At 54.4% G+C, this 24,835-nt stretch overlaps 10 protein-coding genes across 10 annotated transcripts; 6 read left to right on the forward strand and 4 right to left on the reverse strand.

Annotated features, from left to right (window-relative positions):
• CDEST_02820 (Putative cyclin) lies at window positions 1–1,657 on the forward strand. Its single transcript, XM_062918979.1, has 2 exons — window positions 1–600; window positions 748–1,657. Exons 1-2 carry the CDS (start codon window positions 133–135, stop codon window positions 1,585–1,587), a joined length of 1,308 nt encoding a protein of 435 aa, XP_062775030.1. The 5' UTR covers window positions 1–132; the 3' UTR covers window positions 1,588–1,657.
• Window position 1,658: 1 nt separating this feature from the next.
• Window positions 1,659–3,548, reverse strand: CDEST_02821 (Putative aldolase-type TIM barrel, tRNA-dihydrouridine synthase, DUS-like, FMN-binding protein). Its single transcript, XM_062918980.1, has 5 exons — window positions 3,400–3,548; window positions 3,242–3,320; window positions 3,078–3,180; window positions 2,686–3,010; window positions 1,659–2,578 (listed from the first exon to the last, which is right to left on the reverse strand). Exons 1-5 carry the CDS (start codon window positions 3,441–3,443, stop codon window positions 1,936–1,938), a joined length of 1,194 nt encoding a protein of 397 aa, XP_062775031.1. The 5' UTR covers window positions 3,444–3,548; the 3' UTR covers window positions 1,659–1,935.
• Window positions 3,549–4,231: 683 nt separating this feature from the next.
• On the forward strand, window positions 4,232–6,098 carry CDEST_02822 (Putative PPM-type phosphatase-like domain, protein phosphatase PTC7). The gene is made up of 2 exons (XM_062918981.1): window positions 4,232–4,542; window positions 4,602–6,098. Exons 1-2 carry the CDS (start codon window positions 4,473–4,475, stop codon window positions 5,774–5,776), a joined length of 1,245 nt encoding a protein of 414 aa, XP_062775032.1. The 5' UTR covers window positions 4,232–4,472; the 3' UTR covers window positions 5,777–6,098.
• A 745-nt stretch (window positions 6,099–6,843) lies between these two features.
• Window positions 6,844–8,508, reverse strand: CDEST_02823 (uncharacterized protein). Its single transcript, XM_062918982.1, has 4 exons — window positions 8,176–8,508; window positions 7,695–7,965; window positions 7,315–7,638; window positions 6,844–7,259 (listed from the first exon to the last, which is right to left on the reverse strand). Exons 2-4 carry the CDS (start codon window positions 7,885–7,887, stop codon window positions 7,135–7,137), a joined length of 642 nt encoding a protein of 213 aa, XP_062775033.1. The 5' UTR covers window positions 7,888–7,965; window positions 8,176–8,508; the 3' UTR covers window positions 6,844–7,134.
• An 803-nt stretch (window positions 8,509–9,311) lies between these two features.
• On the forward strand, window positions 9,312–9,650 carry CDEST_02824 (uncharacterized protein; the record flags this gene model as incomplete). The annotated part of the gene is made up of 1 exon (XM_062918983.1): window positions 9,312–9,650. One exon carries the CDS (start codon window positions 9,312–9,314, stop codon window positions 9,648–9,650), a length of 339 nt encoding a protein of 112 aa, XP_062775034.1.
• Window positions 9,651–11,178: 1,528 nt separating this feature from the next.
• On the reverse strand, window positions 11,179–12,986 carry CDEST_02825 (Putative lysine methyltransferase, S-adenosyl-L-methionine-dependent methyltransferase superfamily). Its single transcript, XM_062918984.1, has 2 exons — window positions 12,469–12,986; window positions 11,179–12,409 (listed from the first exon to the last, which is right to left on the reverse strand). Exons 1-2 carry the CDS (start codon window positions 12,943–12,945, stop codon window positions 11,768–11,770), a joined length of 1,119 nt encoding a protein of 372 aa, XP_062775035.1. The 5' UTR covers window positions 12,946–12,986; the 3' UTR covers window positions 11,179–11,767.
• A 388-nt stretch (window positions 12,987–13,374) lies between these two features.
• CDEST_02826 (Putative FAD/NAD(P)-binding domain superfamily) lies at window positions 13,375–17,092 on the forward strand. The gene is made up of 4 exons (XM_062918985.1): window positions 13,375–15,494; window positions 15,553–15,710; window positions 15,766–16,395; window positions 16,452–17,092. Exons 1-4 carry the CDS (start codon window positions 14,944–14,946, stop codon window positions 16,862–16,864), a joined length of 1,752 nt encoding a protein of 583 aa, XP_062775036.1. The 5' UTR covers window positions 13,375–14,943; the 3' UTR covers window positions 16,865–17,092.
• A 3,066-nt stretch (window positions 17,093–20,158) lies between these two features.
• Window positions 20,159–21,390, forward strand: CDEST_02827 (Putative succinate dehydrogenase assembly factor 3; the record flags this gene model as incomplete). The annotated part of the gene is made up of 3 exons (XM_062918986.1): window positions 20,159–20,680; window positions 20,842–20,941; window positions 21,010–21,390. 3 exons carry the CDS (start codon window positions 20,159–20,161, stop codon window positions 21,090–21,092), a joined length of 705 nt encoding a protein of 234 aa, XP_062775037.1. The 3' UTR covers window positions 21,093–21,390.
• Window position 21,391: 1 nt separating this feature from the next.
• CDEST_02828 (Putative helicase, P-loop containing nucleoside triphosphate hydrolase) lies at window positions 21,392–23,813 on the reverse strand. Its single transcript, XM_062918987.1, has one exon. The coding sequence runs from the start codon at window positions 23,761–23,763 to the stop codon at window positions 21,397–21,399; it is 2,367 nt and encodes a 788-aa protein (XP_062775038.1). The 5' UTR covers window positions 23,764–23,813; the 3' UTR covers window positions 21,392–21,396.
• Window positions 23,814–23,972: 159 nt separating this feature from the next.
• CDEST_02829 (Putative nitrogen regulatory protein PII/ATP phosphoribosyltransferase) lies at window positions 23,973–24,835 on the forward strand. The gene is made up of 3 exons (XM_062918988.1): window positions 23,973–24,247; window positions 24,313–24,556; window positions 24,614–24,835. The coding sequence occupies exons 1-3, from the start codon at window positions 24,031–24,033 to the stop codon at window positions 24,666–24,668; spliced, it is 516 nt and encodes a 171-aa protein (XP_062775039.1). The 5' UTR covers window positions 23,973–24,030; the 3' UTR covers window positions 24,669–24,835.

Genomic DNA, 24,835 nt, shown 5'->3' on the forward strand with positions numbered 1-24,835 from the left:
CGGCACTTCGGGCATTAACACCAACACCAACACCCCAACCTGCGACAACGAGCACCATTCTACCCATGATCGACTCATCACGGCAAAACTCACCAATTGCCGAACTGAAAGCATTCCAATAATCTCAAGGCGATGGCTAGTATCGATCGCTACCGGCCGACTAGAGAGGCCTACCAGCCTCCTACTCTGCCACCGGGCGGGCCGCCACGACCGGATCGGCTCTCACGATCCCCTGCGCGTCGTCTTGACGTTCCGCCAGCTGTTCCATCACCGCCGACGCACTCATCCCGGACGTCGCCACCGCGACCTGCTTCCCAACGCGACACGCGCTCGCCCCAGCGCTCTAGGGCGCAAACACCAGCTCCCCCGCCTAATCAGTGGTACTTTACCCCCGACGAGACGTTGAGCACACCGAGTATCCTTGACGGCATCTCTCCAGCGGAAGAACGACTGCGGCGAGCAAAGGGTGTCAATTTCATATACCAAGCGGGTGTCTTGCTCGATCTGCCCCAGATCACCCTTTGGGTCGCAGGCGTCTTCTTCCACCGATTCTATATGCGATACAGCATGGTCGAAGAGAAGGGCGGCATTCACCATTATGTGAGACCAACATCCTTTCTTTTCCCGTCTCTCGCGAAGACTTTGGCCGTCTCTGATTAGTATCAGGCGCTTCCCACGCTTCCTAGGTCGAAGCGAGGCGCCGAGAAAGCTCAAGCTGAACCTTTGCTGACGGAGTCGACTGAACAGAATATTGCGGCTACAGCGCTCTTTCTCGCGAATAAGACTGAGGAGAACTGCCGGAAGACGAAAGAAATCATCATTACCGTTGCAAAAGTCGCCCAGAAAAACCCCAAGCTCATGATTGACGAGATGAGCAAGGAGTACTGGCGTTGGAGGGATAGTATCCTCATGTACGAGGAACTCATGCTGGAGTATTTGACATTCGATCTCATGGTTGAGAACCCGTACCAACGCCTTTTCGAGCTTCTCGGTCAGCTTGACATCGTCCACAACAAGCATCTCCGGCAGTCGGCCTGGGCATTCTGCAGCGATGCTTGTCTCACGTCAATCCCCCTGCTACTTGAGGCTCGCGATGTTGCCATCACCGCCATCTTTTTTGCCAGTGTGCACACCGACCAGAAAATCGAAGACGTCAATGGCGAGCCGTGGTGGAAGGCATTGAAAGGAAACGAAGAGAAGTGCACAAAATCCATCGATCTCATGCGACAGTTCTATACCGAGAACCCGCTCCGCAAACAGAACCCGTCCTTGCCATCGCCGGCTTTCGACTTGGCCAATACGAGACAGCATCGGGATCCGACGAGCCAAGACGCTCTATCATCTACGGCGGGCACGCCGTTTGAGTTAGACAGGGGAACTCAGAGCCCAAGAGCTAGGGCTAACGGCCGTGACGACGTCACCAATACCGAATCGGGGTCGCAGGCCACACTTAAGGAGCCGGAAAGGCCGAATGGTAACGGTGTTGCTTCTCCCGGAAAGCGGAAGGAAGTTGATTCGGACTCCGAGGGTAGGGAGCAGAAACGTGCAAGACTCTCGGACGAGGACGAGGGAGAGGTCTTGGACTAGTGGCTTCAGTCTAAAAATATTGTAATTATCTACCTAGGGACCAGGCGTTTATTTGGAGGCCCTCCGCATTTTACGGCAAGGATTCGGACAAGGGATCAACAGGGGCAAGGAACGACCCAAGTGTACCATATGGGACGTCCTTCCGGAGCGAGCATCCTAGTTTGCGGAAAGATTCATGGCATGCCCGAGGACATGGCGTTAACGATATGGCATCTGGCTTAAGCCATGACGCGAGCGATGCTTTCTGAGGCATGATGATACCTTTGACAGTGCCTCCTACTCATAATTAAGAAAGAAAATCAACAAAATGGCAAAACACGACGAAACGTGAGTCCAGAAACGAAGAGATCACGGCATGGGAACTGTTGAGCTACCTACGGGCTCGCGACGGAGCCCATCTGCCCTGCCCGTCTTGCGGTTGATTGCATCATCCATGAAATCTATGACGTCCAACATGCTGTCAAGTGCGAGGAGCGCCGCCCTCTCTTGTCTGTTGAGCAGCGCGCGCTTGTCCGGGCCCATGCCCGGCCCGCACATCTCGTGGAGGTGGTGCTGCACCAGCTTGACGGGGATAGGGGCGCGTACGACGTGGCGTATAAAGGACTCGACAGCCTCCCAGGGGCAAGACTCGTAGCCGGCGTAGAGGGCCGGATTGGCGAGGATACCGCGGGCAGACATGAGGCCCGCGAGCTTGGTGCCGCTGGGGGTGAAGTCGGCGTAGCCGTTGTGGCCGTCGATCGTCGTGGGCTCCGGGGTTCGTTCAGCGGTTCCTTTGGAGACGGTCGATAGGGGTAGAGTTGCCATGGAGAAGACGTCGCCCGAGAGGAGGATCGGGAGGGTGTCGCCGTACTTTTCGAGGAGAATGCCGAGGGATTCGGTGTTGATGGGGATGCTGGACGCCGTATGACGGGTACGGGGGTGGATGGTCAGGAAATCAATGTTGCGATCTTGTGGGTTGCCAATGACAGTGTCGATGAAGTCCATCGTTCTCCTGTGTAATGTCAGCACTTTCCCTTTGTCTTCCTTTTTTTCCTATTCCCAAGTTTGGAAGCTTCTCCGAACGCAGCGGAGTCATCCCGTCGAGGGTGAGATGCCCACCTCAAGTCTTTATGGACGCGGATCTTGACGCTGATGCTCCTCCCCTTGGGACTGTCCACGTCGCGCTCCTTGCCGACGTGCCAGCCGTCGCTAGCCAGGCGCTGGCGGGTCTCGACGACCATGTCGCGAACGAGCTCACGCTTCTCCATGAGTGCGGCGCCAAGGGTCTCGGCGCAGGCCCAGGATTGGGGGCAGCCGCAGTTAAGGTCGACGCCGTTGACATAGGGGGCGGCCAGGGATGAAGAGCGGGCAAGTTCAAGCGGGCTGTTTGAGCCGAACTGAACTATTGTTGGGGGCTGAACTCCACGTGTTGATATTGTGAGATCTTGCAGTGCCTTGGTCAGCGGGTTGTGCGAGGGGAGGGGGCCGTTATGGGGAAATGAAAAACATACCGCTGTCACGGGCGAAGTTGTTGCGGTTGAACTCCTTGGACAAGATCATTGGCGTCCAGCAGATGTCGGTTCCGTACTCATGGACGGTTTGACGGAAGGCAAGCTATGATATGATGAGTACTTCATGCGTATGTTGTTCGCGGAATATCCATGAGGTCAGTCACCTTGCTGTATCTCACCATAGGGGCTGAGACATAGAGAAATCGGTCTTGGCTCTTGGCCGCATCGAAGATTTTCAGAGGACTGCGCACAGTGGCATGCTGTCAGTCAATGAAATGGCAGGTGGGAGAAGACAACTGCAAAACCGGGGGGTTGGGCTCACTGTGTTCTGTCTGAAATGGTGCCATTGTATAGTTCGGCCGCCATGGTGACAGCACCGGCACAGTCACGCGTGAATCTTGTCCAAATTGTCCGGCAGGCTTGATATGGGAGTGAGTTTTGGGCGTGAGTCGTCACAACGCTATGAAGGCGCTAAAAGCGCAGGATTACAGCGTTTCTCAGTGTCTGTGGCGTCTGAGGGAGCCATGCCTAGGTGGGGGTGGGGCTCTTGTGCGACCAACACGGCGGGGTGGTTTTCCACCGCTTGCCCGAAGAGGCAGAACAGAAATCTGTCAAGCCATCCTGAGAGAGCCTTGGCAAGGTGAAAATGCGAGGGTGATGACTGAGGTTCCAGTCTCAGATGGTTCGCTCCTTTTCTTTCCTTTCTTAGGAGTACGCAAGTGACAACATATGCAGACGGTCTCTCCACGAGACAATCAGGTCAATTGTGCTTTCCAAAGCAGATTATAATTTATCTTCCACAACCCATTTGAAGTTTACTTCGTTGCCAGTGTCAAGCCATGACCTTGACGATGACCCATTTATACTGATGGTCGTCGAGAGTTATCGGTCCATTAATTTTGTTGAAGCAAATTTCATCGGAATGACAAAAATCTCCAATGGACACCGGCCTTTCTTGAATTCCTGGAGGCCGAGCAGAATGCTAGACTACGTCGTCTTGGAGCTCTGGAGCCGAGTGACGCGCTGGGAAAATGGCGACGAGAAATAACGGCAGATAATCGACTGCTGGCTTACTCAGCGGAAATACCCCGGATGGCAGGCGTTTATGCGAAATCTGGGGTTCGGCCTTTTTCGTATGACATCAAGGACGTTCATTCCCTTAATGCGCGACAACATACCAAAAAATTGCCTGTCCAATTGGTTACGAGTTTTTTACGCGTTAAGAGAGATTATTTCTCACCCCAATCTTTCTAAACAAACCCTTTGCGAACTGGAAACGCTTTCGCTATGTGATTCCTGTCACAGTTCCAAAGAGAATTTCGGGACAGTTAACATGCGGACTGCGGAAGCACCGCATCTTCAGGAAACACTACACATCGCTGCACATTGGAAGCAATGGCCGCAACGGTGACAATGTTGCGCCAGCCTCTGGTTATTTTCCCTAAATTAAGACCATTACCGGCGGGTATGCCATCCCCTTTACGTTCGGGACTCCTCGACCGGGCTCTAACCATGCAGTTGTAGCTTTTGCTAGTCTCCCAACGTCTTTTGCGCGGCACCAGACAGCCCCTCTAGCCCGCGCTTCCGAACGATATATGTCAACGACAAGAAGCATGAGCTCCGCCTCGGTCAAAAAACTCTCCTTCCACGTCGCAGCCTCCTTCACGGCCAAAGATCACCCCTACGACCCGTCAACCCACATCTTCCACTTCAACCCCTATAACCGCATCCAGCAGACTCGCAACAAGCGGTCCAGGCCAGATAGCGGCCACGATGCCTTCTTCGTCAGCAGGGCGGGCGATTCGGGCTCAGTAGCCCTCGGCGTTGCTGATGGCGTAGGTGGCTGGGTCGATTCTGGAGTTGATCCCGCGGACTTCTCGCACGGCTTCTGTGACTACATGGCTTCCACCGCCTACGGGCACGGCTCGACCAAGAGCGATCCGACGACCAATGGCACGGGCGACAAGGAACCGTTACGAGCACAAGGTTTAATGCAGAAGGGATACCAGGCAATATGCGAAGACAGCACCGTCGTCGCAGGAGGAAGCACAGCCTGCGTCGCTGTGGCGTCCCCAGACGGCAATCTCGACGTTGCCAACCTAGGCGATTCAGGCTTCATCCAGCTCCGGTTGAACGCCGTTCACACGTACTCCGAGCCCCAAACACACGCATTCAATACCCCCTACCAGCTCTCCATCGTACCTCCCAGCGTAGCTGCTCGTATGGCGGCCTTTGGCGGCGCCAACCTCTGCGACTTCCCCCGCGACGCCGACGTCACCCAGCACAACCTTCGCCACGGCGACATCGTCGTCTTCGCCACCGACGGCGTCTGGGACAACCTATTCAACCAGGACATCCTCCGTATCGTGAGCCGCGTTATGACATCGACGGGCGCGTGGCTCATGACCAAGAACGGCGTTCGTATCGTCGACAACCTCAGGCCCTTCACGAAACCTTCCGAGGACGCCGCCGAGAGACCACCCTCCAAGTTCCTGACGCTGCAGAGCGTGCTTGCGGCGGAGATCACGGCAGCCGCCAAATCGGCCAGCCTCAACCGCAAGGTCGACGGCCCCTTCGCCAAGGGCGTGCAGAAATACTTCCCACAGGAGAACTGGCACGGCGGCAAGATCGACGACATCTGCACCCTTGTCCTCATCGCGTCCGAGGATAACAAGGCCGAGCCCAAGAGTCGCCTATGAGGTGAGTGTCATTTAGTAGCATGTCCCGGGCACCTGACGGTTTCTTCGGTTATCGGGCGGCGCGTTGTTTCAAGATAGAAAGAAGGGAGGGGAAAAGAGCAATGTCATCGCCGTATATTCAGTTGTATCGTAGTTTTTCCAAGAGTTTTTCCAAGTGTTTTTCTCATTATTTGTTCTGCCACTTCGTCGGGGCAGTATTGATGTACATATAAATAAAGCAGCCCTTTTATTTCTTTGTTCAGAGACACGAGGACAAACACACGATGGCTGGTCTCAAGCAATTCTAGATAGCCAAATACCCCACGTTTTCAAGGGTTCCCACACCTCCTCTGTCTAGTTGCTTCTTTCTTGTTACAGCCACCGTCTCTCCCTTCGGTTCTCCACCGATTAAACTACGCGTTTTGGCTCATCCGGATCGGCACACGCTCGAATGAGTCCCATGTGGTTCTCGTCCCTGATTTCGCATGTTCCCCTGTGCGTTTCGGAGACCTGCCGATCGCGGGGAAGCAATTGGGGCGGTATCCTCTGCGCGCATCTTGCTTCCGCCCTCTCAGGCGGCAGACGGCGGGAGGGCGGCCCCCTTTTCTCGGTCTCCACGTTAGTGAAGCGCTATCCCATGATCATCCCCACGTGGGAGCCGGACATCGCTGCAACAAGTGGGAACTCATTCAAAACATCGAGCATTTCTTTTTTCCTTGCTGGGAAAAGAGACTGACTTCTGTTGCTGTTATAGAGAGATAAAGTGTACATAGCTTCTGGTTACTTCGGACGAACTGCTAATCGATGTTTGAGTTTGTTTTCCGACTACCCTGCCTGAGTTTCCTGTCACACGCACCCCAGGGAAAGCCCAAGCCACAGTGCATGTCAGCACCCATGTCGTTCGCACGTTTGAGTTGCACGAAGGCTCAGGCGGGAGGATGATGCTCACAGGCACAGGACAAGCGACGACAGTCTTACATATGTGTATATGCACGGAACCCGAATGGGCAATCGAAAAGACGCGAGGTCTGCGGAGTGAATGTTACACAATCGAAGATGTCAAGCCATGTCACAGACGGACGGACGGGAAGTTTCAAGATTATTGATAAAATGCAACCAAACAATGCATTGGTTTTGCCTGCTGATCGTGTGTACAGATAGATCCAGACAACTCGGATAGACCCAAGTAGCACGCCGTTTACTCTCGGCTCTCTTTCGATAGCTTTGATGCTACCTCTTGACCTCTGCTTCATTCCCAGTGCAACGCCTAATCCTAATAGTTCTTGGACCGCATTACTGTATTAAAAACCCTTGATCGCATCATATACTAGTCATAGGGCCCCAGACAGTCTGGATGCCCTTCATCACCAAGCACACGCTTACTGGAAGCAAAGCATGGCCGCGACAGTGAGGCCAATAAGGGCAATGGGGGAGCCAATGCGAACAGAGTCGCTGGTGGGGACGGTGGTGGGAGTAGTAGTGGCTTCGCCGGTAGCGCTGGTGCCTGTTTTGATTTGTTAGTCTGGTATTCTTATGCTTCCATCTTCAGGTATACGTACGGGTGCTGGCACGGGTCGAGGTAGCGACAGTGGAGGCCGAGGTGGAGTTAGCAGCTGAGGAAACGGCGCTGCTCTCGGCGGAGGAGGAGGCAGAGGTGAGGGAGATAGAGGAGGTGATGGTAGAAACAGAGTCGGTGCTGGTAGCGGTAGGCGAGACAGTAGAGAGGGCAGAGGAGACGGAGGCCGAGGCAGTCACGTCGGTGGTCAGTGTGAACTGCTCAGAGTAGTTGGGAGTGCCAGTGCCGTCGGTGATCTCAATGGCGTACTGGTCGGAGGCGAGGGTGGAAGGAGGGGTCCAGGTGAACGAGGTACCAGACTGGCCAGCTGTAATAATAATCAGGGTCAAGTTCTCGGGACTTGCGAGGTGGACAAATACTCACAGGTGATGACCTGGACGGTGTTCAGGTTGTTACTGGGGCCGTTCTTCAGAGTGAGGGTGACAGGACCCTGAGCATCAGACCAGGTGAAGGTGAAAGGCTCGCCAGCCTGGACATCGTAGTTGCTGTTGGTAAGCTGAACAGCCTGGGCAAGAGCGGCGAAGCCAGCGACGAGGACGGAGGTGAAGCTCTTCATTGTGACGGATTGAATGGTTTTCGAAAAACAGGCGACGAGAGCGAGTGTGATGGTAATTAGGTATCGAACTGCTTGAATCTAGCAGAGAAAAAAATTGTCAACAACGAATGTCGGGAATAGGCTCGTGAGGAAACAAGAAGAACAGAAACGGACATGGACGGGAAGGGGGGCAGAGGAGTAGAAAAAGGCTTCCACCATCTCGCAGGCGCGAAATTAGGCGAAGCCAAATCAGGGGTAGAGCATGGAAGGAGCCGGGGGGTACGGATTTTGCGGAGGTATGCGACTTACATCAGTGTCGTGCCTAAAGGTTCCTATTATTACTCGAAGGGGGGTGTGTGTGGATGGGTGAGTGTGTGATTAAAGAAGAACCGACACCAGAAAAGAGCAATCCTGGGTGTGTGCGTGGTGTTAATGATGGTGCCTTTTGGATGAGAGAAGTGGTGATGGAACTGCTGGGCCTACCAAGTGAGAAGAGTTGGGCGCACTTGGTTTTAAAGAATCGGCAGGTGTCATAGATGTAGATACTGAGGCAGAAAGGGGTATGTTTAATCGCAGCCTTCCTCGTTGTAGAGCAATGTCGACATCACAACAAGCATCTGACGCAGCAACAGCAGGAGCAACCGCGCACCTTCTCTCTGGGACGAGGAAGCCGCGGACGGCATCACGGCTCCCACTGGCGGAAAGCACCTAACAAAGTCGACGGCGTCAGGAAGCGACGACCGGCGAGGGCGGTTTCCATCCCACTTGGCCCAGAAGCCCCAGCAACAGGGGTGGCACAAGTCCCAAAATGGGACTAGGGTGGAAAATTCTGGGAGGGTACCCCTGTTACAGAGAGAACCTAGCGAACCGGGGCCAAGCGCTAATAAGAGCCCCGAGCTACATATTCTTTCATCTTGGTCACCGTCGCCCGGTGGCTTTGGTTCTTGACATGGATACAAGTACCTACCTACCTGCCCGACTAGCCGTGAGAGATTGGCCTGCCTTGCTCCCAACCTTCTGCTACACTATTACGATGTACAGTGCAGCTCCCCAACATCAGCAGGACTATGGATGATACACCCGGCTTCCCTAGTATCCCCGGAGTGGCCAGCGGCCCCCTCATTGGCTCATCTGACAAGGGCCCTCGACGGTTCGCGTCTGGGTCCGGGCCCTTCTAGGTGAGTCGTCGTCAACAATTCGAAGAATGCGCATGGGCAATGGCACAATCTTTCATACATCATTTCCCCGGTTGGCTTCTCCTTCCAAGGTTCTCCTCGATTGTCAGTCCACAGCGACTGGCACCCACCCCCCGTTGGAAGCTTGGAATCCGCTGGAACGGCTCAAGAGTCAATATGCCCCTTCCCTTGCCCTTCTTTGCGCCGGTCTCCAGTCCCTGACTCTCGCCCATATCCTCTTGCGCGTCCCGCATTTCTCGCCCTGGGCCGATGATGGCCCAAGTTCCTATCGATCCAGGTCGTTCGAGGCGCAGCAAGGGAGGATTAGAGACTTCCCTCACATTCTCGCGCACTTCGGACGGCCATCGCTTTCCGAAGTTACCTTCGTCGAATGGGGCAATCAACAGGACGGTCGAGGTCTTTTTCGCCCCCCACAAGAATGCGCAATGCTGCTGCTACTGCACGGTACTGTTGCCGCTGACGCCCGGCTCAGCCTGCAATTGCGTGCGCAACCAACAGCGTACATCCCTCCACCCTCCTTTCCAGCTCGTGTTCGATCTTTCGAGCCCAAACTCTACCTACAGCGGACCAGTAATGAGCTGTCTATGATCCCATCAGCGATGGATGCCAGGTGCCGTGACAGCTGCAAAGTCCCCCATCACGCTATTGGAGGTGACGACGCCTGTTCAGACCAAACGCTACTCACGATGCTATTTGGTGTCTCCAGCGGATTGGCCTGTTCCAAGCAGCAGCGGTAACATTCTTACGCGGCATGCCCAAACCTTGATGCGCCTGAACCCTATACATCAGCGGAACGCTTGCGTCGGTGGTCTATCTAATTCTGTGCACCCACATTCGGACGATCGTCAATGTTTGTTTTCGCAGGGGCACAGGTATGACATTGTGATCAACTGCAAGAACGCGCTGATGCTCGATGTGATGGGCTGTGATCTCTTGGTCCTGGTTCGTGCCAATAGTCAGACGCGCATCAGTCTGGAATGTGGCAATCTTCCTACCATTAATGACGAGCTAGGCTGCGCCGCAGTGGTTTTCTAGATCGCCGAATAAGAATCTGCCCCCAGTCCAACTGTCCAAGGCCGCGGGCGACAAGTTGTGTGATCCTTTGCCTCTCATATCTTCACACGCGGCCCGCCCCTTCTCTCATTGCGAGCAGCTGCAAGGTACCTTTATGGCCCCTGCCCCCCTGGTGTCTGGTCGGAGCTCCCATGAACATCGCGCAAAAGCGGTCATCTCGCTCTCGTTCGGCTGACTAGGTTGCTTCCTTCAACTAACTGCTGGTTAAGTTCGTGAGAAAAAAGGGTGCTTTTTCGCGATGACTCAGGCCGTTAGTTGGGGCCCATACAGGTCAAGCGTTGCTACCTACAACTCGGTCAATACCTGTATTTAAGAAGAAAACAAAGACGCTACGACGTTAAGCGTTTCTCCAATTGCGCTCTCAGCTCTCATCGAGTGCAATCTCGAGGCGCACCTCGTTGGGGCCCGTTGTGGAGACCATCATTGGCGAAATCATCTCCTCAGCGTCGCGCTATTTGACGGCTTCCACGGTACCTGCATCCTGCGCATCGGTCCATTTTCCCAAGCTCCAATAGATGACCGGCTTGAACACTACCAGCGACCGGCTGGCCCGGTCTCTAGAGCTCAACTGGATTTGCAGTTGACTGGGGTTCTTTTCCCTGCGCTGTCCATGCAGGAAGGAGGAAACCAGGTGGACATCCATCCGAAAGGTTTCCGCAGCCGGCCGACAACCGTTCACGAGAAGTTGCAGCATCTGCAGGGCGTTGTCGTCTGGTTTGACTGTCGTCCAAAGCTTTGAAACATCTGCCGATATTGACATTGTATAAAGTACGCCGGTGCCATCGTACCAACCCGTCGGGTTTATCAACGAGCCCAAATTTTCGCCTTTCTGGCCCACCTTGGGGTTTCAAGCTGCCGTCGCGGTCTCCCTGACAGGCTTGGCTATCGACGCCTTGCACACACACACACCTAGATCCTGTCGGTATCCTAGTGTACACACTCTATCAGCCCGCCCAGCCCCACGTACACATCCCGTGGTAGTGGTAAAACACTTGAGGCTGATATGGACCAAACCTATTCGCCCTAGGACGTGTTTCACTCTGATACGGTGCTGGAATGGAACTGCGCCAGGAATGCGACGTTTTCAGACTTGACGCGGGTGACGTAAAAAGAACAACACCTAGTGGTGATGGCGGGAATGCCCGCCGCTGCAACTTCCAACGCTAATTGTGCCGTTCCAGCAGAGGCAGGTCAGACAGATGACAGTTCTACAGCGCCGCAGCCGCGCTCATCAACCAGGGGTGAGACGTCTCGCGAACCGAACGCCCGCGTATAGTGGCTACATGGGTACGCCACTGATCCCAAGAGTCGAAACGACAATATCTTGTTGGAGGCTCAGGGCATACATAGTATACAACGATCATCTATAGCACAAGCAGCCCTTGCTCCGCCCTCTCCGAAAATGTGGCAAGACGAATGGCTATTCGCAGTGTCAACGAGTCATCTTGTTAAGCGTTGGCACTCCGGCTGTCGTGGCCCTGCCGAAACGCTTCTCTCGACTTGACAGTTGATGCTTCAGTCTTCATCCATCGAAAAATCAGACGCAGTGTGTTGGACGACGACGCTGTAGAAGTGGCACAAAGGATTGAAGACAGACACCTCATCGACGGCCTGGACTAGAACGATGTCTATCAATGGGATGCGTTCAATGTGCAGCAGACGACTCCCCGCCGGACGCCCTCAGCCTCTTCTCTGACCTGGACCACTGTCGCGCCCTTTCCCCGGGCCTTGTCGACGAAATCATCGAGCGAACCTCCCACTCCAAAGTAGAGCCTCTTTGCTCCGACCAGCGCCTGCGACTGGCAGTTGCTGCGCTCGCTCTGCTCCTTGCTGAGGAGGGCGAAGACCATCTCATTGAAGGCCTCCAGCGCGAATGGCGAGTATATGGTTTCGGCTCCTAAAAGCAGGGTATCGAAGCTGTCGGACTTGTCCAGCTTGGACTGAGTCTCGTACAGGAGATTGACCAACTCGGCTGACCAACCACCAGAAAGGAAGTTGAGAGAAATTTGAGAAGAGGCAAGGAAGTCCTGGAACAGCCGCAACACCTCAGGCGTGAGTTCGAGTTCGTCCTCGAGCGCAAACGCCTCGTGTAAAACAGGGCTTTGGCCTCTGTGTTCAAGAGCCCAAGCGAGGATGAAATTGGGCAGTGTCACCAACTGCAGAACTGTTGGGTTGTAGTCGGCGAGAGTGAGCAGAAGCGGCGATCTTGGGGCCGAATCCCTCATGGCCCACTGCATTAGGGCCAGAGAAGGGAGTGCTGTGCCGCATCCAAGCTGCGCGGTGTTAGCATCGGTCGCCACTGGAGCAAGACAACGCGCGTCAGTTCTCGTACCTCGATCACTCGGAGAGGCCGTTGCTTCAACGATTCGATGTATGGGCCGCTGGCGAGTACCTTGACCAGATCAACGCTACTCTCCCAACTCTTGAAACCGCCCTCATAAACGCCTGTCTTGACGTCGTGGCTGCCGAGACCCTCGGCTTCGGGGCCCTCGCTGGCGGCCTCATCCTCGGCCATGAGCTGCACTCGCACGTCCCAAAGTTCTCGACGCGGAATGCGGATGACACTTCCGTCATCAAGGGTAACATCCAGAGTGCTGAAGGCGACCTTAGAGGGCAGTCTCGCGAGCATCTCCTGCAGGGCATGACTGGTGTGCGGTAGCTGGGGTTTGCCCGGTACCGGGAAGGCGCTGGCTGTAGCAGACGGCGGGGTCTCGGGTCCCGGGACAGACGCGGGGGCCTCGGCGACCGGGACAGAGTCGCCCTCTATGTCATCGCCGCCGAAGCCGAAGGAAAATGCTGAGGATGCCATTGTACCGTGAAGCGGTATGTGCCGGGGGGGGTTGCAAAGAATTTTGTACCTACTTGACCTGCGAAAGGTGAGTGCCGAAGTGACCTAACAAAATGTGGGGGCGGGCGTACTCACACCAAAGAAGCACAAATCGCCACCTCTTATTGGATGCTCACCGATTCAGACTGCCTGGCAGGTACCTATTACTTATTGGTGGTGCATGCCGTTTGTCGGTGGGTTTGATATCATCTCAACTATCTCAATAAAAAACAAATCCCTGGTCGCAAACTAGCCAATGGCCAACCACTCTGAACGGGCCTCTCAATGCGTTATCCGGGACCGTAGTCTTTCATGGGACCGATTCTTCTCTCGTGCTTGTTTTCCTGTACTTGCATCCCAGCACCAGATGCGAGTTGCAATAGTAATGTCGAAAGTGATGCGACACTGCAGCCCCGATAGGCTGCCCAACATTCGGGGAGGTCCTCTATAACCGAACCCATTCATCCCCTGCACATATCTGACTGCGTCTTCCTTGCATTGTCTCTTCACACGCACACGCACCCGCACACACAGGAATCCACAGAAGCCTCAAGCTGAACGGCGGCTGCGTTGACAGCGCCACCCTGCAAGGTGCTCTCAGGTGGTTCGGAACTCAGCTGCAAGTGTGCGATACGGATTAGACGCCCACCACACACATCTCCGCATCTCGAGACTTGGAGGATCCTGTGAAGTTCGAGCCTTGCCCTTCTCAGCAAGATCCCATGTCTCAATGGTCAGCAAACGCACGAAGCCTCTGCTCTCTCACTCCTACGATGCGGCGCCGAACAACCTCGCGGCCTATCGATGTTGGTCCCGGCACTCGCGATTCCTTCACCCGGCAACCCGCACGATAAGGCCTCAGGAATCCCCTCCCGTCAGCAGCTGGGGTGTTGCCGGCAACCCTCGTAGCCGCATCATCCTCCTCCCCGAAATGGATGCGGCTATCCCACTTCGTCCCTCCTTGCTGCCTGCCTTACCTACGTAGATAATCTACAGGATCCGTACCGGCTCCGCATGGTTACCGTCTACGGCACTTACCACGATCCAGCTCCGACTCCAAGTCTCCATCCTTCAGCGTGAGAAGGTCCATGATTCGCCACTCACCGTCCTGGATCCCAGGCCTCGGGCGCCCCTCAGCCCGGCCTCTCATCGTGGTTGGATGGTTTACGACATTGTCCAGCCGGGGGCCCTTTTTTGAATCGGACCTTGCTTGACCGCAACAAGCTAGCAGGCAAGCAGAGTAGCCATTTCGTCAATTCTGCCGTTGCCCTCATGGTCCAGTCTTGTTTTCGAGTTGTTTGGATAGGTGCAGCCACACCATATGCCGTTCCACTGGCCAAGACTGAATAACCTGCCCCGGCCGTAAACCAGCCAACAATGACCCCCGTTGCAGACACCTCCGACCTCTCGACCCCAATTTGACATGACGGGGATCCATATCCATTGGAGTCTTTCGAGTCCACCGGCTTGTTTCACGTGAGCTGTCTCTTTTTTATCATCAAGTCTATGCTTCTTAACAAGAATACGTGCTGCGCTAGCTTGCAGATCGAGGTGAGGGAGATGGTGTGGTCGTCGTGTTAGTCGTGTTGGGACAGTCGAACTCTACCTGGACTGACCCTGCAACTGGCGAGGCAGGCGGTGTCTCTCGGGGCCTGTCTTTGCTTCCTTCCTTTGGTTCGTTTGTTTCAATTTCATTCTCGACTGTATTTGTCTTGGGATTCATTGGCCATTCTTCATGACGGCCCAGCGCACTGCACCTGCTGGAGACCACATGCACCGCCTATTCCCTTCTCTCTCGAGCCGTAACTCCACCAAAGGAATAGAGCAGATGCGCTTGTTCGGAAAGAGACGCCTTGCAGCCACTTGGCGGCGCCTTCTTCTTCGAGGACCTCGACCCCATCTGCGACATGACCTGATATAAACCATTCCGTTCCTCCTTTCCGTTGCCCATTCAGCTCTCCACAACTCAACGGCTTCACAATGACACGCCAGACCCCCCAACTCTCTCGACATGTCGACGCCCAACCCAGCGGATCTGGCCACGCTGACCAATACAGCGCCGCCTACACAATACGCGAAGCGCCGTTTGGAACACCTCGGCCCATCCGTATCATCGGGGTTGGCGCCGGAGCCAGCGGCATCAACCTGACCCGCACCCTCAGAAACACGCTTGGTGCTTCAACCTTCGAACTTGTCATCTACGAGAAAAACGAGGACGTCGGAGGTACCTGGTTTGAGAACCGCTACCCGGGATGCAAGTGCGACGTGCCCAGCCACAACTACCAATTCACATGGAGGCCGAACCCGGCCTGGTCGAGCTTCTTCGCTCCCGCAGCCGAGATCCAAGAGTACTTGTGTCAGATTTGTGATGACGAGAACCTGCGGCCTTACATCAAGACCTCGCACCGGGTCGTGGGAGCGGTTTGGTCTGAGCACCGGGCCGTGTGGGATTTGCAGATCAAGGACTTGAAGACCGGTGGGGTCTTTGAGGACTACGCCAACTTTTTCATTGACTCAACCGGTATCCTGAAGTACGTTTTTCCCCCCCTCAGTCAATCATGCTTGAAGATTGGCTTCTGACAGCTACAGCAAATGGAGGTTCCCAGACCTTGAGGGCTTGTCTGACTTCAAGGGGGCTGTTGTCCACAGTGCAAACTGGCCCAAGGACTTCGACTACGCGAACAAGACGGTGGCCGTTATTGGAAATGGAGCGTCTGGTGTTCAGATTGTTCCAGCTATTAGGCCCCGTGAGTTGTTGATCTGCTGGCTGTCGAACGGGTTCATGAGACTTACAGCAGGCAGACGTGAAGAAACTTCACCACATCATCCGTACACCAACCCTGATCATCCCGCCTCGGATTACCACAATGAAAATGGGCCCTTCCGCTTCTCTGCTAGAACAGATTGAGATGGACGAGGAAGAACGATTCTCGGCGGCGACCATTGCGAAGTTCCAGAACGACCGGGCTTTTTACAAGACGTTCGCGCAGACACTCGAGATGGATTCAAACATCAAATTTGCCGTTTCCCTCATCGCCGACAGTCCTCAACAGGCATGGGCATTGGGAAAGACAAGAGAGTTCATGACGGCCATGCTGGGGGGCAACGAGAGGCTCTGCAAGCAGCTAATACCCGACTTTCCCCTAGGGTGCAAGCGACTCACTCCTGCACCCGGATATCTCGAGTCGTTCCGTGACCCCAGGGTTTCTCTTCACACTGATTGCATCAAGAGGGTTGTATCTCGGGGCATAGAGCTGTCCAACGGTGAAATTCTCGAGGTTGATGCCATCATCTGTGCTACTGGCTTCGATTCTTCGTTTCGCCCTGCTTTCCCGCTTGTTGGCCGACACGGCAACTTGCAGGACATATGGTCTGAGCAAACACCCAAAGCATACATGTCCCTCGCCGTCGCAGGCCTGCCCAACTACTTTAGTAAGTCGAGTAACTCTCCAGTTCACCGCAACAATGCTGACTGTGGTTTCCCTCAGAGTTCCTAGGTCCCAACGCTCCTATCGTACAGGGCGATGTTTTCACACTCAGCGAGCACATCGCCAGCTATATTGCCACCGCAATTCGCAAGTGCCAAACGCAGGGGATTCGAACCATCGCCCCTTCGGAAGCCGCCGTTGAGAACTACTTTGAGCATATCACAGCTTTCATGCCGCGTACGGTCTTTGCGGGCGGATGTAGGTCCTGGTACAAGCAGGGCGAGGTCAACGGCCCCGTGACGGGTCTGTACCCTGGGAGCCGAACGCATTTCATCCAGCTTTTGGAGCACTTCAGGGGCGAGGACTGGGAGTACACGTATGAGAATGCAAGGCAGAACCGCTTCGCCTATCTGGGCAATGGCTTCACTGCGCCGGAGATGGCGATGCTCAAGGCCGGAGCCCCCGCTTCATGAGGTATGCTGGCAGGAGACATTGCTTAACAGGACCTTGTACATCGACAGGGATTAGAAGGCCGGACTTATTCTGGGTGGTCTGCTGGCATTGATTTGGGATGGGTCTTCTGCATTTTGGCACGCCGAATATGAAGTCAGCTTTTTAACGAGACTGAATCAGGTACTAATGGTGACATGTGACGAGATATTTGACCGAGTGAAGTCGAACTGGGGGAGGAAGGGGGGCGTAAAGTCTCTTTTGCGTCTCGGCTCGACTCCTAAGCTGAGACTTCTCGGAGGAGCCGTAGCATGCGAAAGTCGTCCGATGTCTCGGTTACTGGGCCATTGAGTGGTTGGGTCTAGGCGGCTTGGCGCGGCATTCGATGCGCAGTCTGACGGTTTGCGTCTTACTCCCAATACCAGTGAAGGGTTGCCGCGTGAAAGCTAGGACTTGCGTCAAATGACAACAGCGTTGTTGCTACAGGCGGTTTTTGGTGAGCAGTTGTCTCAGACCTTTGACGAGCCTGGCGAGGCCACGTTCTCCGAGGGTTATCGAGAGAAGGGTTCAGGCTTTGAGGTCAGAATGTCATATAGTATGGGGGCTCCGGGGTACTCTTCATACAGTCGACTAGACACGCATCTTTTTTCCGTGAACCAAAGGCAAACCAGCTTCATGAGGAGTTTTCCGGAGGTGATGTGCGTACCCGTTTTTTTGTGGTCCTAATCCAAGCCACGTTCGTCCTTTTGCCATAAGACTAGAGATACTTGAACACTTTCTAAGGACGCTGTTCTGCTTCAATAAGTTTTTGTGTCATGACAGACATGGCTTGCCATTGTATCATGCCTGAGTAAGCAGTTTTCGAGGCATCTACTTGTAGGCGCAGTTTTAAAGGATATAAGAGTAAGTAAGCACCCCTTAGGCTTCTTTCCTTGGTGAACCTGCGTCTGGAGTTTCGGGCGGTGTCGTCCTGCTACTTCTTGATACCAAGGACATCGTTCCCATCGCCCCATTTCAGAAATTGTTTACGTAATTGGCCGAGAGTGCGAATGACCCTGGTGCTTCCTCTCACATAGGCTGACCATGGGCGAAACCTACATGGGATACAAACGGCTACTCAGGAGCGTACCGCGGTGTTGCTCAAAGGAGACTGACAACTCGACATACCGCTGTATACCCCAGAGTATTTAACCCAATTCGGAATGACTTTGTATACAGCTATTCACACTCCTTGGTCGCTTTCCCTCGTACCATCAGTCTTTCTACAGTCGGCATGAAGCATCTACTTATGCCTAAGACAGATTGGCCAGCGGGCCAACTCTGTCTGGAACCGAGCTTGAGGCCCTACTCTGGATGTTCAGTTCGTGTTTATCCCGCAAACAAAAAGTGACTACAGACGTTTGATTGCTTAGACCGATTGAGTGTTGTAGAGGAACCCTAGAAGCAGATGAGCCGCAGCTTCTGTGACTGTCTCTCTCATCAGGTACATCCTGTGATGTGGAAATTGACAACGGAACTTCAACGGGGGAAACAAACGCCCATGCTTATGAACATGAGATGAACACTCATTGTGACTTGTTGTATTTGAAAAGAAAGAAAAAACACCTAGGATAAAGAGAAAGAAATAAAGAACCAGAGCCAAGGACATGTCTTGTTTTACTGAGATGATGATAGAAAAGAGCGCAGCAGAACAGGGCAGCGTCTCTATCGGTTCCCCGTATTAGTGCCTGGTACTCGTGAGAAAACACTGCATGTGCTCAGAATGTCTCCTTCCAAGACTACCCTAACCATCTTTCACACATATACAAAAGTATATCACAAGTGCGACAGATGCCAGATACCTCAGGCAGACCACCTCCCTGCGCTACCAGCACGTCTTGGATCTTTCGTCCCCTTATACCACACTAGTATACCCCTGTTGACATCTGATGGAAACACGCATTGCCGCCGGGCTGTGCGGATAATCCGGTTGGACATCCTCTGATCTGTCGAGCGAGGCGTGCAAGCAGGGGAATAGATGCATTCCACCCGGCCAAGAGATGATCGAAACTGGCTGCATATTTCACACAGCAAACGACGATGTCAACATGTGTTTCTGATGAAACATGTGAAGGCTGTGTTTTGGGAGTTGGCAAAAAAACCACCAGAAGCCAGTTGGTTGGTGTATGGCTGCGTTCCCCCTTGTTGCCTGGAGACTGTTTCAGGTGATCTCTTGGAGAGGCCTCTCATGACATTGAGACCTTTTTGAGCGGTTAAGTCTGACTGAAGTCGGTTGGCTGGGATCATTGACCCTTCAGTACAGCTGTTTCCCGGCTGTACAGTCTTGCTTGTTTCTGCTCTCATCCACTTCACCGCGGGGTGGATTCTGTCGGCCTGGACGATGGCTCGACTCATTCCTAGCATTGTATCTCTATTGTCAGGCAAAAGTCAAGTTCTGTCCCAGACTATACTTGGGATCTGACCTTCGGTTTCGCTTCGATTTTGACTCCATATTTGACCACAATTTTTCATGTGATGGTCAGCAATGGACCAGTCTACTGATTGTCACTTGGTACGTCGTATAACCACGCAGTAGCTGAAAACCTAGGAGAAACTCGTGAGGGACGGCTCCCCTCCTTTCACCCTCTCTGTCTTCCATTGAATCTGCTGGCATCATCTCCGTCTCTTTTCTGTCTCTGCCACAGCAGGAACATGAGCTACCGACAATGCCCTGCTGACGCAATGCAGATCGCGGGAGAATCAGGGGAATTTCGGAACTGGTCGTACTGGATGAGATCATGCAACGTCTTTGAGAAGCGGCTAGCCCCAGAAAAACCCCCAGACCGCGACTACCGGAGAGAAAGCACTCGAGAAATCCATACAATATGTGGTGGTCGACAGGTCATTGGAAAAGACTGTCATGCTCGACAGCAGCAGAGAACGGGGCATGGCTTTTGTCTGCACCGCAGCGTACAGCAACTATACCTTTACTTTTTCCGGACGTACCAGAGAAACAGCAACGCTTCATATCTGATTGATGACATGCACGGGCTCAACCCTCTAACCCAAAACCACGCCCACTGTGATGAGATCAGAGTTCAATAACTGGGGGGCAAGCAAGCCGAATACTGGCCGTGTACTCCAGTGGCTGGAGAGGATGACGGAGGAAGAGTGCCAAGCAGCTCGCTCGAATGCTTCCACCTAAACTTCAAACCCGAAGACGAGAGGTTCCTCGTCCAGCTGCTGCAGCACATTAGAGCGTGTGTAGGCCGACAAGGTATTGATTTGACCTAGCCAACGAATGATCCAGGGTCAGGGGAATCGATACCGTGTATACGATGAAGCTATCGACACTGTATGGGTCACCTCTTGGACTTGCTCAAGAAAATGGTGACTTGGGAGCCAGCGGACAAGCGTCATTCAATATCGTGATTCCGGCAGTTTGTCCAAAAGCAAACCTGGCGAACTTGGAGTTGAAAAGAGCGGGCCGTTCAATACCAGACAGAATCCATTCGCTGTCAACTTGTGCATTGGAACATAATCCACGTTCCACAGCAGATAGAAGCCCGCCGAGCCGAGCTCATAAACCACGGCCCATCATCATTCTCCTACCGTCGTCCTCATCAAAGAGATCAGTACCGATGCGGCCCTCGTCGGTCCTGAAAATGGCCTCGGCCTCGGTCCCGAAGGGGAGCGGCCTCCGCCCCGCGCCGATGGCCCTGCTGCCGCCCATCCCTCTGTACCGCCGTCTGTTCCGCGCACACCGCAAGCACCTGCCCTCCGAGATGCGGGTGCTGGGCGACGAGTATATCAAGGCCGAGTTCCGCGCGCACCGCAACGTCGACAACCCGGCGCACCTGGTTAGATTCCCCTGCTTTCCCCCGTTTCCCTCTCATTCTTTTATGTCGTCTCAGGCGACTAGCCATTCCCGTCATCCGAAGGACATGACACCGGTGCCCCCCCTCCCCTTTCATCTCACTTGTTTTTCCTCCTCCCACTGACACAGACCCTCCTCTCTCAGATCGGTTTCCTCACCGAGTGGCAACTGTACGCCCAAAAGATTGAGGGCGACCAATGGCGCGGGGAGAAGATTGACCCCGTCAAGGTTGCTAAGATGAGCGGTAAGTCTTGCCCGCGAACTCGGGTCGAGGAGAACGTCGCCGGGAGGTCTAACACTGTGGAACTGTAGATGAGCAGATCGGCCAGCTGTATGAGTTGATGAAGGCGATTCGCGAGAGGCGCGAGCGGGGCGACACGGAAGAAGAGTCATGATGCTACCTGATATTGTTTTGTGTTGCTTTGGAATATTGGGCATTGATGACTTACTCACATCAACAATCTTCATCGGCGTGGTTCGGAATTAGGAACCAGGCGCAATAAAATCTTACCTCGGGGCACATGGATAGAGAGAGAAGAAGAGAGAGAGGAGAACCTGGGTGGAGTGTACAGTATCAATGAAGGGTGTTTGATTACACAAGTACAGTTTCGTGAGGGCGTCTAGCTAGAATGTAAAACCACCAGACCCGTCTACATCTATATCCACATCTACATCCAATTCGAATTTCATCCGTAGCATCTATGCGCCACCCTCCAACGCCTCCACGATCCAGTTCGCCTGGATAACGCTGACCTTTTTGGCGTAGTTCTTCTGCGTGAATACATGCTCCAGGAACATGATGGCCTCCTTCTTCTGACCGTGCAAGACGCTCGACGGGTGGATCGCGACGACGTGCTTGCCCTGTGACGTGACGTAGCTCGCATCCGGCGCCAGCACGGCCGTCTTGGAGACAAACCCGCGCAGAAAGCACTTGAGCAGTGCCTCGGCCTGCTCGGGTGCCAGCGGCGCAAAGGGTTGCGGGTCCGGCGGCGGCGCCTCGGCGAGCAGGCCCTCTTTGAGACAGAGGCTGCGGAGTTGTTTCCGGATGTTGAGCGCCGTCTTCATGTTGCGCATGTTGACCTTCCTCTTCTTGCACCACTGGATGCGGTCAGTATTCTCGGCAGCGTACTGCTGCATCGTCGTGAGGTACGTGATGATGTCGCCCTCGCGGCGGTAGAGCTCCTTGCGTAGCTCCTCGATCTCCTCGCGCTGTTCTTCGGATTGGAGCTGATGGAAAATGTCGTCGCCCGAGGTGATGCACGAGATGATGTCAATGGCCTCAAGAACGCAGTCGAATTCGGGTCTGGCGGCTGCTAGGAGCACGGCACCCAGGGGCGCAGCGATGGGGAACCCCGCCATTTTACGACCGGCTTCAGTGATGGTGCCGTCGTCTGCGAGCGCGCCGAGTCCGTGGAGACTGACCAGTGCTCTCTCGATAGCCTCGACATCCGGTGTATCCATCAGGGGGAACCCGAGAATGTCGTCGATGCCTCTGGCCTTCATCGTCAGAACAGCTCCAAGAACGTCGATTCTCAAAACCTCTGGTAGATCTGTTTCCTCTAGAGAACCAAATGTGCCTTCGGTGTATAGCCGGAAGCACTTGCCAGGTCCTTCACGACCAGCTCGGCCAGTCCTCTGGATTGCAGACGACTTGGAGATAGGCTTGGCCAGCAGTGATTCCATCCCGAGGCGGGCACGGAACTGTTTGACCTTGGCCTTGCCGCCGTCGACCACGTACCGCACGCCGGGAACGGTGACGGACGTCTCGGCGATGTTGGTTGCCAGCACAATCTTTCTCGTAAACCCGCCCTTGACAGGCTGGAAAGCTGCGTGTTGACCTTCCATCGACAGCTGACCGAACAGAGGGAGAACCTTGATCTTTGGCACGTTGGAGGCCAACGTTGCCGCGTACTCCTCGATGAGCGACTGCGCAGACTCGATTTCCTCCTGTCCCGTCAAAAAGGCCAGAATGTCGCCTGGCAACGGCTCTTCCGTATGGATCTTGAAAATAGTCTGCAGAAGGGATTCCTGAATATCCGGTACCGGCTTGGAAGTGTGTATCGTCTTGACCGGGAACTGGCGACCTTGGATCTTGAGAACCTCGACCGAGCTGGGCTTGTCGCTCTCGGCTTCTTCAGTTTGACTCCCGTTCGTAATGTTAAAGAACCCCTGGATCCGTTCAACGTCGGCAGTGGCACTCATGACGACGACTTTGAGAGGAATGCCGCCACGGCCTTTCCGATCGCTCAACAGGATCTGCTTGAGGAAACCGGACACCAGGTCGACGTCAACACCTCTCTCATGGATTTCGTCAACGACCACCGCGCTGTATTGCCGCAGGCTCGGATCCCGTAGCAGCTCCTGCAGGAGCATACCTTCTGTCAGGAACTTGATCTTCGTCCCCTTGGGCACTTGGTGGTCGAAACGGACCGAGTAGCCAACCATTCCCTCGCGACTTTCCCCGAGCGGCGTCCCGGCTTCACGTGAAACACGATGGGCCAAGGTCGTCGCGGCAACTCGACGGGGCTGCGTGACGGCGATCATGCCGCCGACGCTGGCCTCTCGTCCGTCGATATTGACTACCTGCCTCCTGCACCACGGCTCTCTCACCAGGAACTGGGGCACCTGAGTACTTTTACCGGAACCGGTCTCACCAACAAGGAGCAGTACGTCTTTCTCTGCCATCCGGGTTCGGATGTCTTCGCGGTGAGCCCAGATGGGTAGTTTCTGCCGGATTTTCAGCAGAGACGGGTCCTCCCTCCATCTTAGCCCTCGGTCTGATCGCGGCCTGCCCTTGTCGTGCGGCCTTTTCGACTGGTGCTTGATGAAAGATGGTGCTGTGTGGCCCGGCTTTTCAGATTCCTCTGTTGTGGCTTTCGATGCCTCATTTTCTGTCTTTTCGAGTGCTTGCTCTTGTGCTGACTCTTGCTGGACTACCTTTTCCTTCTTGGCCGGGGGGTTGAGGTAGCCTTCGAGGGAGATCACTTTATTGCCGACTTTAATGACATTCTTGTCGTTGAGTTTTCTCTTCTTCGAGGCGCGCTCGCCGCCTGGGATTGATGACATGATTGTTTTTTCGGCAACCTCACTGGTGGAAGTCACGGTCGAGATCAGAGAGCTCGTTGTAAGAAGAATTTTTGAGGGTCCTAAGCTCACACCTGGTACCTAGCTCCCGACATCCTGCCTGTTCCTGATTGGGCACCGTACCCGCATTTCCTCAGGGCCACGGCGTGCGTTGCAGTGCACCCGTAACCTGCAGGCAATTCCTGTGAAATCTGTCGCCAGATGACGAGACACACTGTCTCACAGTCGCTTTCCAAGTAGGAGCAAACTATGAATATTATGTCAATACGAGGCTCGGTTTCAAGCATCTTTTTGCGTGGTAATTGCATATTGCGACATTCTCGGCTTTCCCCTTCCCGCCCAAGTGCCTCCTCACATTGTCAACGGGTTCGCAACAGTACAGTAAGGCTAGCCGCACCCCACCATCACCATATCGCGACAACTTCAGCGATGGCGGATCGCTTCAAGCTCGTGTACACCGTTCCAGGTACAGGTAACACCTGATAACTGAGCCTAACGAATGTAGACTGACCCCATGCGCTTGCCCCGCAGCCTCCCACCTGGCGGTGACCAAGGACGCCGTTTTCAAGATTGGCGCCGGCGTCTACGACAATGGCAAATACGTCCAGGTCGCGTTCGAGCTCATTGGCTCCGGTCAGTTCATGCCTGTCGCTGCCGCCGGAGCGGATCCTCACACTGGCGCTGTCGATAATCTTGAGAAAGTCCTCGAGTACCGTGTCGAGGTTCTATGTGTGGGGCGAGATGTCACCAAGGCTGCGGTCGACGCTCTGAAAAGGTAAAGTTGTCCCGGTTGATACCAAGGAAGTTTACAGCCAAATTAAAGCGACGGCAGCGCCCATCCATACGAGGTTCCGGCGTACGAGGTGTACAAGTTGGAAGACTTCTAATTGCGTCGTAACTGCACTGGCTTGTAATCCAAGGATGACTCCACAATCTACAGGCGACCGAACCCAGGGAATCCGCCAATTTATGTTTTCACCTCTCGTCATGCTTCACGACCCGACCAGTTCTTGTGATTTGTACGTGGCATGTCTTTGCCCAATGAAAGTGGCCC

Source organism: Colletotrichum destructivum, chromosome 2 (assembly GCF_034447905.1).
Source record: "Colletotrichum destructivum chromosome 2, complete sequence".
Classification (NCBI taxonomy): domain Eukaryota; kingdom Fungi; phylum Ascomycota; class Sordariomycetes; order Glomerellales; family Glomerellaceae; genus Colletotrichum; species Colletotrichum destructivum.

What these genes read in the sequence shown, in the direction of transcription:
- CDEST_02820 (XM_062918979.1), top strand. Translation starts at nt 133, where the DNA reads ATGGCTAGTATCGATCGCTACCGGCCGACTAGAGAGGCCTACCAGCCT. An exon ending in AGGGCGGCATTCACCATTAT is followed by an intron (nt 601 to 747) that starts GTGAGACCAACA and finishes TCGACTGAACAG; the next exon opens with AATATTGCGGCTACAGCGCT.
- CDEST_02829 (XM_062918988.1), top strand. Translation starts at nt 24,031, where the DNA reads ATGAATATTATGTCAATACGAGGCTCGGTTTCAAGCATCTTTTTGCGT. An exon ending in GCTCGTGTACACCGTTCCAG is followed by an intron (nt 24,248 to 24,312) that starts GTACAGGTAACA and finishes CTTGCCCCGCAG; the next exon opens with CCTCCCACCTGGCGGTGACC. An exon ending in GCGGTCGACGCTCTGAAAAG is followed by an intron (nt 24,557 to 24,613) that starts GTAAAGTTGTCC and finishes AAGCGACGGCAG; the next exon opens with CGCCCATCCATACGAGGTTC.
- CDEST_02821 (XM_062918980.1), bottom strand. Translation starts at nt 3,443, where the DNA reads ATGGCGGCCGAACTATACAATGGCACCATTTCAGACAGAACACA. An exon ending in CTATGGTGAGATACAGCAAG is followed by an intron (nt 3,181 to 3,241) that starts GTGACTGACCTC and finishes ATCATATCATAG; the next exon opens with CTTGCCTTCCGTCAAACCGT. An exon ending in CGCGTCCATAAAGACTTGAG is followed by an intron (nt 2,579 to 2,685) that starts GTGGGCATCTCA and finishes GACATTACACAG; the next exon opens with GAGAACGATGGACTTCATCG.
- CDEST_02822 (XM_062918981.1), top strand. Translation starts at nt 4,473, where the DNA reads ATGGCCGCAACGGTGACAATGTTGCGCCAGCCTCTGGTTATTTTCCCT. An exon ending in ATTAAGACCATTACCGGCGG is followed by an intron (nt 4,543 to 4,601) that starts GTATGCCATCCC and finishes ATGCAGTTGTAG; the next exon opens with CTTTTGCTAGTCTCCCAACG.
- CDEST_02826 (XM_062918985.1), top strand. Translation starts at nt 14,944, where the DNA reads ATGACACGCCAGACCCCCCAACTCTCTCGACATGTCGACGCCCAACCC. An exon ending in GACTCAACCGGTATCCTGAA is followed by an intron (nt 15,495 to 15,552) that starts GTACGTTTTTCC and finishes TGACAGCTACAG; the next exon opens with CAAATGGAGGTTCCCAGACC. An exon ending in AGGCCTGCCCAACTACTTTA is followed by an intron (nt 16,396 to 16,451) that starts GTAAGTCGAGTA and finishes GGTTTCCCTCAG; the next exon opens with AGTTCCTAGGTCCCAACGCT.
- CDEST_02825 (XM_062918984.1), bottom strand. Translation starts at nt 12,945, where the DNA reads ATGGCATCCTCAGCATTTTCCTTCGGCTTCGGCGGCGATGACATAGAG. An exon ending in GGCCTCTCCGAGTGATCGAG is followed by an intron (nt 12,410 to 12,468) that starts GTACGAGAACTG and finishes AACACCGCGCAG; the next exon opens with CTTGGATGCGGCACAGCACT.
- CDEST_02828 (XM_062918987.1), bottom strand. Translation starts at nt 23,763, where the DNA reads ATGTCATCAATCCCAGGCGGCGAGCGCGCCTCGAAGAAGAGAAAACTC.
- CDEST_02823 (XM_062918982.1), bottom strand. Translation starts at nt 7,887, where the DNA reads ATGAAGAGCTTCACCTCCGTCCTCGTCGCTGGCTTCGCCGCTCTTGCC. An exon ending in CACCGTCCAGGTCATCACCT is followed by an intron (nt 7,639 to 7,694) that starts GTGAGTATTTGT and finishes TTATTATTACAG; the next exon opens with CTGGCCAGTCTGGTACCTCG. An exon ending in CTCGACCCGTGCCAGCACCC is followed by an intron (nt 7,260 to 7,314) that starts GTACGTATACCT and finishes AAATCAAAACAG; the next exon opens with GCACCAGCGCTACCGGCGAA.